Source organism: Aquarana catesbeiana, linkage group LG03 (genome assembly GCF_042186555.1).
Source record: "Aquarana catesbeiana isolate 2022-GZ linkage group LG03, ASM4218655v1, whole genome shotgun sequence".
Taxonomy (NCBI): Eukaryota; Metazoa; Chordata; class Amphibia; order Anura; family Ranidae; genus Aquarana; species Aquarana catesbeiana.
Genome location: NC_133326.1, coordinates 738,695,030 through 738,705,849, shown reverse-complemented (window position 1 = coordinate 738,705,849; position 10,820 = coordinate 738,695,030). Strand labels below are relative to the sequence as shown.

The 10,820-nt window shown below is 48.5% G+C and overlaps 1 protein-coding gene across 1 annotated transcript; it reads left to right on the top strand.

Annotated features, from left to right (window-relative positions):
- Window positions 1-1,578: 1,578 nt before the first annotated feature.
- LOC141133863 (E3 ubiquitin/ISG15 ligase TRIM25-like) lies at window positions 1,579-4,820 on the top strand. Its single transcript, XM_073623447.1, is given in 2 exon segments — window positions 1,579-2,985; window positions 2,988-4,820. Coding segments are annotated over 2 exon segments (1,635 nt in total). The 5' UTR covers window positions 1,579-1,694; the 3' UTR covers window positions 3,332-4,820.
- The last annotated feature ends 6,000 nt before the right edge of the window (window positions 4,821-10,820 follow it).

Genomic DNA, 10,820 nt, shown 5'->3' with positions numbered 1-10,820 from the left:
GCCAACAGTGCCACCTCATCAGTTGCCAACAGTGGCACCTCATCAGTGCCACCTCATCGGTGCCACCTCATTGGTGCCACCTCAGTGCCCATCAGTGCCGCATATCAATGCCCATCATCAGTTCCCATCAGTGCCACCTCATCAGTGCTACCTCATTGGTGCCACCTCAGTGCCCATCAGGGCCGCATATCAGTGCCCATCATCAGTTGCCATCAGCTCCACCGCATCAGTGCCACCTTATCAGTGCCACCTCAGTGCCCATCAGTGCTGAATATCAATGGCCATCATCAGTTCCCATCAGTGCCACCTCATCAGTGCTACCTCATTGGTGCCACCTCAGTGCCCATCAGTGCCAAATATTAATGCCCATCATCAGTTCCCATCAGTACTACCTCATCAGTGCCACCTCATCAGTTCCCAACAGTGCCACCTCATCAGTGCCACCTCATCAGTGCTACCTCTTTGGTGCCACCTCAGTGCCCATCAGTGCCACATATCAATGCCCATCATCAGTTCCCATCAGTGCCACCTCATCAGTGCTACCTCATTGGTGCCACCTCAGTGCACATCAGTGCCGCATATCAGTGCCCATCATCAGCTGCCATCAGTGCCACCTCATCAGTGCAACCTTATCAGTGCCACCTCAGTGCCCATCAGTGCTGAATATCAATGCCCATCATCAGTTCCCATCAGTGCCACCTCATCAGTGCCACCTCATTGGTGCCACCTCAGTGCCCATCAGTGAAGGAGAAAACACACTTATTTACAAGATTTTGTAACAAAAACAAATAAAAACAAAAAAAAGAAACGTTGTTTTTTTATGTGTTCAGCAAACAATAAAAACCCCCCCAGAGGTGATCAAATACCACCAAAAGAAATCTCTATTTGTGGGGATAAAATGATAAAAATGTAGTTTGGGTACAGTGTAGCATGACCGCGCAATTGTCATTTAAAAAGCAACAGTGCTGAAAGATGAAAATTGTCCTGGGCAGGAAAGGGGAAAGTGCTGGAAGGGGATAAAAGGGATATGAAATAACCTGATATAAAGATATATTATACACGGATATTCTGCATGTTGTAAAATTGGCTTCATGTCAGATAACAATGGAAAAGAAGGTTTTATTTCTTTCCCACGATCATTGTTTACTTTTTGTGGTTTTGTTTCCGGTTCGTTCATTTGTTTCCGATCATGTGCTCTACCATTCCCTCTATTATTTTCCTACGATTACTATACTATTGATTACGATGATCGTTCGTTGTGTTCACAAATGGAAAAAAGTTTTGGTAAGAGTTCCCACTGCCTAATGCCACTAATACAAGTTGTAGGGCCACAACACAAGTGCATGCGGAGTACATGATTGCAGTGTGCCATCTATAGGGGAAAAGAGTTGTGTCTGGGGGTTTATGATGGGGGGATGGGGAGAGAGAGAAAAGATTAGTGCTAGGAGGAGGATTGAGGGCAGTGGTTGGCATTTGGTGGAGGAGAGGATTTGTCCTAAGAGGTAGATTGGGGGAGTATTTGTGCTAGGAGGGGGGATTTGGAGGGGGGATTGTGCTAGGAGGGGGTATTTGGAGGGGGGATTGTGCTGTTGGGAGGTATAATTATCATTACTACTGCAAAATGAATCTTCTCCCTTCTGTACTCTGATCTCCATGTCCTATAATATTCATCCAGCCTCACCCTGTGTAGGAGGATGTCACCCCTCCCCCATCCACATTCCTCTCCGGTGTCAGAGACTTTCAGTTTCATTTCTCCTCCCCTGTCAGCGATGGCATCTGGTGATCTGAGAGCTGAGCTGGAATGTTCCGTCTGTCTGAACATTTATACCGATCCTGTAACCCTGAAATGTGGTCACAACTTCTGCCGGGTCTGTATTGATCGTGTGCTAGATACACAGGGGGGGTCTGGAGGATATTCCTGTCCTGAATGTAGAGAGAAGTTTCCGGATTGTTCTGCACTGCAGAAGAACATGAAACTACTTAACATAGCAGAGACTTTCCTGTCTGCTCACCCAGATCATGAGGAGTCCGGGGTCTTCTGTACTCACTGTGTGGACTCTCCTGTACCTGCTGTTAGATCCTGTCTGCTCTGTGAGGTTTCTCTGTGTGATAAACACCTGAGAGTCCACAAAAAGTCCCCAGAACAGATCTTATGTGACCCCACCTTGTCCATGGAGAGCAGGAAATGCTCCGTCCATAAGAAGATCCTGGAGTATTACTGCACTGAGGATGAGACCTGTATCTGTGTGTATTGTGTGATTGGAGAACATAAAGGACATGAGATGAAGTCACTGGATGAGGCTTCTGAGAAGAAGAAGGAGACACTGAGGAATGTTCTGCAGAAACTTCTGACAAAGAGAGAGGAGATGGAGGAAAGAGTTCAGAGTCTGCAGGAACACAGGAGGAAAGTAGAAGAAGAAGCAGCTGGTGACACCGAGAGAGTCACTGCCCTGTTTAGAGATCTCAGGAGACATCTGGAAGACCTGGAGAAGAGAGCCCTGAGGGAAATCTCCGGGAGGGCAGAGCAGATCTCCATCTCCATCCGGGATCTGGAAATAAAGAAGGAGGAGCTGTCCAGGAAGTTGCGTCACATTGAGGAGCTGTGTTACGTGACGGATCCACTGACTGTCTTACAGGAATCAGACACAGGTGACTTGTGTGATACTGAGGATGGAGATAATGAGGACAGAGAGAGACATGAGGAACTCCTCCATGATGGAGGGGGTCTGGATGTGACGGGGGTCTTACACACAGGTTTATCTGATATAATAACAGAGGTAAATGTATTCTATATACAAGGAGCTGCAGACATATTACTGGATGGAAACACAGCTCATAATGATCTACAGATATCAGATGACAGGAAAACTGTATCCAGGTCAGATATATACCAGAATCACCCAGAAACACCAGAGAGATTCCATTATTATCAGGTGATGAGCAGTCAGAGTTTCTCCTCAGGGAGACATTACTGGGCAGTGGATGTTGGGGATCAGATATATGGATAGTCGGGATGTGTTACCCCAGTATAGAGAGGACAGGGAGGGAGTCATTGATTGGATATAATAAGAAGTCCTGGGGATTGGGCAGGTATAATAATCAGTATTTGGTGATACATGACAGTAAAGAGATCCTCTTACCCACCAATCCCTCCAGTAACAGAGTCAGGATATATCTGGATTATGAGGCCGGGCGGATCTCCTTTTATGATCTGTGTGACCCGATCCGACATCTCCACACCTTCACCACCACCTTCACTGAGCCCCTCCATGCTCTGTTATGGGTATGGGAAGGTTGTATTAAGATATGTGGGGGGAGGCGGAAGATGTGAGAACTCCGCCCACAGTCTGGTGATGTCACACAAAGCATTGGAATTCATTTAAAGTGTAACTCCACTTTTGTTGAGAAATAAACATTCCCCTCGAAGGTGATCTCTGTACATTGTAAGGATCAGAACAACCTTTGTTGTAGATTCTGACCTTTTTGTTATTCTGAAAAAAATCCCTGTTTGTTCCTCTCTGCCTCTGTCCTGAGTGGGTCTAATGGGCGTGGCTTCATAATGATCAGTCAGCTGTGCACCTGCAGGGCTCTAATGAGGAAAGTGATGGGGTCTGCATCCCTTTAGATGTGATTTCCTATTGGAAGTATCTCTTCCAAAAATGAGATTTGTGTTGCAGGGGATGCCTGAAATCTGACTTGTATCTTAGTGCAGACTTCTGGGAAAATCAGTCAGCCAATCACACAAGCAGGAAATGATGTTTCTGGGGGGTGTGGTCAGTACACTCTCTGTGTACACAGCACCACCAGGTGGCCATATTGTATTTACAGAAAATTACAGCGGCTGCAGATTGAAAAGGAAAGGTCATTATTAATAACATTCAATTACAATATGACTTGTGTCCCGATTGGATGCGCTGAATTATTTTTTCTTTATTTGATATTTTGTTCCCCCACAAAAGTGGAGTTCCCCTTTACTATTCATCCAATAGTATATAGCAGTGGGCGGGGCTTCAGTCTCTGGAAGGTGTTTCTACTATAAATAAATGTGAGATTTCTTATTGATCGCTGTGATTGGGTAGAATATCTGTCCAATTACTGGAGTAAAGCCGGATACACACTATACAACTTTTCTTGTTTGATTTCCTTTAGATTTACCTTCAGCTATGTAGTACAAGGGCCTTCCTGATTGGATACAAATGAAAAGTGTTTAGGTGTGACCTCATATTATACGGTTTTGGTAAATCTAAAGGAAAAAATCTACAGAAGATTGTATAGTGTGTGTCCAGCTTTAGGCCTGATTCACATCGATGGCATTTTTAGTGCTTTTTTGCATTTTGCAGATTTGCACTACAGAACGTCTCCCATAGGAAACCATGTTATATGGACTGTAGTGCAAATCTACAAAATGCAAAAAAGCACTAAAAATGCCATAGATGTGAATGAGAGCTTAGAGCTTCTAGTAATATAATTAGAGTAATGCCGCGTACACGCGGTCGGACTTTCTATCCTACTTGGTCCGGCACACTTTCCGACGGAGTTTGTCCGCCAGGTGCGCCGGACTTTAAAACGGACGGACTTGCCCACACACGCCCGTACTTTGCGGCGGGCTAAGTCCGCCCGTCTTTCCGACGGACTTTCGCCGGAGTTACGTCGGACTTTCAGAATGAACGGACTTGCCCACACACGGACAAGTCCGTTCATTTTGAACGTGACTCATGTGCGACGGGACTAAAAAAGGAAATCAATCTTGCCGCTTTTATCGGCAAGATTGACACCTTGCGAGCCCCGTCGCGGGGCAAACCAGGCCCTTAGGTCTGGTATGGATTATAAAGGGGAACCCTCTACGCCAAAAAAACGGCGTGGGGTCCCCCCAAAGATCCATACCAGACCCCGATCCGAGCACGCAGCCCGGCCGGTCAGGAAAGGGGGTGGGGACGAGCGAGCGCCCCCCCTCCTAAGCCGTACCAGGCCGCATGCCCTCAACATGGGGGGGTGCCACCCCAAAGCACCTTGTCCCCATGTTGATGAGGACAAGGGCCTCTTCCCGACAACCCTGGCCGTTGGTTGTTGGGGTCTACGGGCGGGGGGCTTATCGGAATCTGGGAGCCCCCTTTAATAAGGGGGCCCCCAGATCCCGGCCCCCCACCCTATGTGAATGAGTATGGGGTACATGGTACCCCTACCCATTCACCTAGGGAAAAAGTGTAAGTAACAAAACACACTACACAGGTTTTTAAAATATTTTATTAAACAGCTCCGGGGGGGGGATCTTCCTCCGGCTTCGGGGGTCTTCTTTCGGCTTCGGGGGTCCCTCCGGTTCATCTTCTCCCGGCGTCCGGTTGGTTCTTCTCCGCTCTCTTCTCCCGGTGTTCCAGTTCTTCGGCCGGCTCCTCTGCTGTCTTCAGGTAGCTCTCTTGCCAGCAGAGGTCCGGACTTCTGGGCTTCTGGGCTTCTGGGCTTCTGGGCTTCTGGGCTTCTCTCTTCTCTTCCCCAGATGTTGACACGACGCTCTCTCCGGCTGGACTGCTCTCCGAGGGCTGCGTTGTGACTTATATAGGCGGAGACCCCGCCCCCTTTTGATGTCACAGTCCCTGGGCATGCTGGGACTGTGATGTTTTAGGGGGCGTGGTCACTGGGTGATGTTGACCACGCCCCCTAAAACGTCACAGTCCCAGCATGCCCAGGGACTGTGACATCAAAAGGGGGCGGGGTCTCCGCCTATATAAGTCACAATGCAGCCCTCGGAGAGCAGTCCAGCCAGAGAGAGCGTCGTGTCAACATCTGGGGAAGAGAAGAGAAGAGAAGAAGCCCAGAAGCCCAGAAGCCCAGAAGTCCGGACCTCTGCTGGCAAGAGAGCTACCTGAAGACAGCAGAGGAGCCGGCCGAAGAACTGGAACACCGGGAGAAGAACCAACCGGACGCCGGGAGAAGATGAACCGGAGGGACCCCCGAAGCCGAAAGAAGACCCCCGAAGCCGGAGGAAGATCCCCCCCCGGAGCTGTTTAATAAAATATTTTAAAAACCTGTGTAGTGTGTTTTATTACTTACACTTTTTCCCTAGGTGAATGGGTAGGGGTACCATGTACCCCATACTCATTCACATAGGGTGGGGGGCCGGGATCTGGGGGCCCCCTTATTAAAGGGGGCTCCCAGATTCTGATAAGCCCCCCGCCCGCAGACCCCGACAACCAACGGCCAGGGTTGTCAGGAAGAGGCCCTTGTCCTCATCAACATGGGGACAAGGTGCTTTGGGGTGGGGGGCCCCCCGCGGGGCCCCCCCTCCCCCAAAGCACCCCCCCATGTTGAGGGCATGCGGCCTGGTACGGTTTAGGAGGGGGGGGCGCTCGCTCGTCCCCACCCCCTTTCCTGACCGGCCGGGCTGCGTGCTATGATCGGGGTCTGGTATGGATTTTTGGGGGGGACCCCACGCCGTTTTTTCGGCGTAGGGGGTTTCCCTTTATAATCTATACCAGACCTAAGGGCCTGGTATGCCCCGCGCTCGCCGCAATAGGAAAATTTGTTTTTCCTATTGCAGCGAGCGCGAGATGCAATACCCTGCCCTCGCGTCGTATCTGGTCCGTCGGACCAGCATACACACGAGCGGACTTTCCGTCGGACAAGCATACACACGAGCGGACTTTCCGCCCGAAACTGAGTCCGTCGGATAAATTTAAAACATGTTTCAAATCTTGGTCCGGCGGACTTTGGGGAAAAAGTCCGCCGGAAAAGTCCGCCGGCGCCTACACACGGGCGGATTGTCTGGCAGACTCTGGTCCGCCGGACCAAGTATGCCGGACAATCCGCTCGTGTGTACGGGGCATAAGGCCTGGTTCACATCTATGGCATTCTTCACACCACACACTACAGTCCATGTAACATGCTTTCCTATGGGACACGTCACATCCAGGCTTTTCTCAGCCCATGCATTTTTGGAAAGGGTCAGGGAATTGTTAGAATACAAAATGGTGCGTTTTTGGTTCAATAGACTTCAATGGAGAAGCTGCAGAAAAGCGTGTAGTGCGTTTTTATTACAATTTTACGGCTTTTGTGTTTTTAATCTGCCCGACAACAAATTGTCCAAAAAAAAAGCATAAAAACGCATCAAAGATGAATGTGGAAAAACAGAAAACGCACCGCAAAAAAACATGACAGGAACGGATTAAAAGCAAACGGCGTAGGTGGGAACCGGGTCTAAAGCCCTCTACACACTATTAGATTTTCTGCAGATTTTTGTCTTCAGATTTACCAAAACCGTATAATATGAGGTCACACTGCCCTGTACACATGACTGGTTTTGCCGTCGGAATAAACTCCGAAGGTTTCTCCGATGGAATTCCGCTCAAGCGGTCTTGCCTACACACGGTCACACGAAAGTCCGACCATCCAGAACGAGGTAACATACAACATGTACAACGGGACTAGAAAAAGGAAGTTCAATAGCCAATAGCCAATAGCTACCGTCTTGTACTTGCCTCGGACCAAAAACCATTGTTTTTGGTCCGTCGAAACAGCATACAGACAAGCGGTTTTCCTGATAGGAATTGGTTCTGTCTGAAATATTTAGAACATTTTCTATTTCTAGGTTCGTCAGAATTTTCGAAAAAAAAAAGTCCGATGAGGCCTACACACGATCGGAATAGACAATGAAAAGATTCTGTCTGACTTTTTCTGTCGGACATTCCGCTCGTTTGTACGCGGCTTTAAAGTTTCCATTTGTATGCAATCAGGCCGACCCTCACACTACATGGTTTCTGTAAATCTGAAGACAAAAATCTGCAGAAAATCTAATAGTGTGTATGGGGTCTAACATTCCACTTACACAGTGAGGATGGGCGTGCCCCTCCTCTCTCCTCCCCACCCCTCCCCTTCCTCTCTCTCCTCCCTGCCCCTCCCCTTCCTCTCTGTCCTCCCTGCTCCTCCCCTGCTCTCTCTCCTCCCTGCCCCTCCCCCTCCTCTCTCTCCTCCCTTCTCTCTCCCCCTGCTCTCTCTCCTCCCTGCCTCTCCCCCTCCTCTCTCCTCCCTGCTCCTCCCCCACCTCTCTCTCCTCCCTGCCCCTCCCCATCCTCTCTCTTCCCTGCCCCTCCCCCTCCTATCTCTCTTCCCTGCCCCTCCCCCTCCTCTCTCCCGTACCTTCCCTCTCCCCCTCCTCTCTCTCCTCTCTGCTCCTCCTCTGCTCTCTCTCCTCCCTGCCCTTCCCTCTCCTCTCCTCTCTCTCCTCCCTGCCCCTCCCTCTCCTCTCTCTCCTTCCTGCCCCTCCCTCTCTTTTCTCTCCTCTCTGCCCCTCTCCCTCCTCTCTCCTCCCTGCCCCTTCTCTCTCTCCTCCCTGCCTCTCCCTCTCCCCCCTCTCCTCCCTGCCCCTCCTCTTTCTCCTCCCTGCCCCTCCCCATCCTCTCTCTCTTCCCTGTCCCTCCCCCTCCTCTCTGCTCCTCTCCTTCTCTCTCTTTTCCCTGCCCCTCCCCTCTCTCTCCTCCCTGCCCCTCTCCCTCCTCTCTCTCCTCCCTGCCTCTCCCTCTCCTCTCTCTCCTCCCTGCCCCTCCTCCTCCTCTCTCTCCTTACTGCACCTCCCCTCCTCTCTCTCCTCCCTGCCCCTCCCTCTCCTCTCTCTCCTCCCTGCCCCTCCCCCTCCTCTCTCTCCTCTCTGCCCCTCCCCTTCCTCTCTCTCCTCTCTGCTCCTCCCTCTCCTCTCTGCCCCTCCCCCTCCTCTCTCTTCTCTCTCTCCTCCTGCCCCCTCCCTCCTTTATCTCCTCCTGCCCCTCCCCCACATGTGGTCCCTCTGTGCGGGGTGGCAGCCTGTCAGGTTTTTACTTCTATCCGGGGCTCCATTAGAGAGATTTCTCCTCATTTCCTGTCCCGGTGACAACATTTATCTAGACAGGAAATGAGGGAACTCTCCACCAGGAACACAGACTGAAATAAGAATGATATGTTTAGTATAATAAGGAAGGGGAAGGTTTGGAGCCCCTGTCAGATTTTTATAGGTTTGTGTCCCATTGTCACCAGGACAGGAAGTGAGAGGAAATCTCTCTAACGGAGCCCCAGTCTCCCCCTCCTCATCTTCCCCACCAGGGAAGACGATATTCTACAGAGACACGTCATACATTAGTCTGGTAATATGTAGAATAGACGGGAAGAGGGTGAGAGCGGGGAACATGCTGATCACTAATATACATCACAATGCTGCCTGCAGTCACACCCTCTGATTGGTTGCTCCGGGTCTCACACTCTGCAGTACCGTGCACCATTCACTGCATTACCACTTCCCACCTGTAGGACGTCATATGACATCCTGGACTTTCAGGGATTGTAGCTGCAGCTACAGTCATCATCCCGGTATCTTTCTTTTCAGCCGGTGATTTCCTGTCATGTAAAAGTCATCCTAGTGACTGATTAGCTGCTGGATTGCTTTTACAGGCAGCGGAAGGGGACATCCCCCTCCCCCTCCTCCCGATGCCTCTCCAGGCTCTCCTGTGTGATCGGGGAGCCCGGTACTCCATCCAACAATGCCCCCCGGGTTTCCATAGAGCTGGCTGTGGACTGGTTGGTCTCATACTTTCCAGGGTAGAGGAAAGATCTGAGGTCTTATAGACCCCAACATCTCTCCATAAAGAGGACCTGTCATGTCTTATTTCTATCACAAGGGATTTCTTGTGATAGCAATAAAAGTGATAAAAAAGAAATACATAAATAAAGGGACAGTATAAAAAAAAAATAATAATACATATTTTTTTTAAGTGTCCCCACCCCCTGTGATCACACGCTTATGTAAGTCATGCCCACATATGTAAATGGTGATTGCCCCACACATGTGAGATATCACTACAAACGTTATAGTGAGATCGATAATTCTATCACCAGATCTCCTCTGTAACTCTAAACTGGTAACCTGAAATTAAATTGTTGCCTATGGAGATGAAGTATCGTAGTTTGGCGCCATTTTACGAGCGTGTACAATTTGAAAGCTTGACATGTTTGGTATCTATTTACTCAGGATAACATTATCTTTTACATTATAGCAAAAATTGGCTTATCGATTGTATTTTTTGTATTAAAATTAATTAAAGTGTAATTTTCCCAAACAATTTGTGTTTCAAAAATTGCAGTGTAAATAAAAAAAAATTGTAACAACCGCCATTTTATTCTGTAGGGCTTCTGCTTAAAAAAAAAAAAAAATATATATATATATATATATATATATATATATATATATATATATATTATATATATATATATGTATATGTTTTCATATTATAGTACTTGGCAGTGTTACAGATAGCTATGGAAGGGGGTTCCTTATCACAGTGGTTCTCAACCTCAGTCCTCAACTCCCACCAACAGGCCATGTTTGCAGGTTTTCCTTTATCTTGCACAGGTGCTTTAAAGTGGATGTAAACCCGATCATCCCCAAAACATGGACTGTTGGGGGTACTTGAGGAGCGGGATGAGAACCACTGCCTTATAGAATTTCTAGGAATGAGAAGGATAATCATTGAGGGTGGGGGGTTTTGGTCTCCCCCAATGGATTCTCCTATCATGGTGTAGCAGCTCCAATGGTGGATTCCAGGTTTCTGCAGACAAAGCATCAGCACTCTTTGTTGTATACAAATGTCGTTTCTTCTTCTTCTTTTTTTGTAACATTTTGTAGTGTTGATTCTGAAACAATCCTCCATTATTTTTCTCCCTGAAGAAGTGGATGACAATCCAGGAAACGTGTTGAGCTCAGTCTTAGAATATAAAAGTGGGATACATTTGTAGAAATTAATTTGTGAAGGTGGAGATGACCATAAGTTCTGGAAATGGATAAATGATGTACAAATATCTAT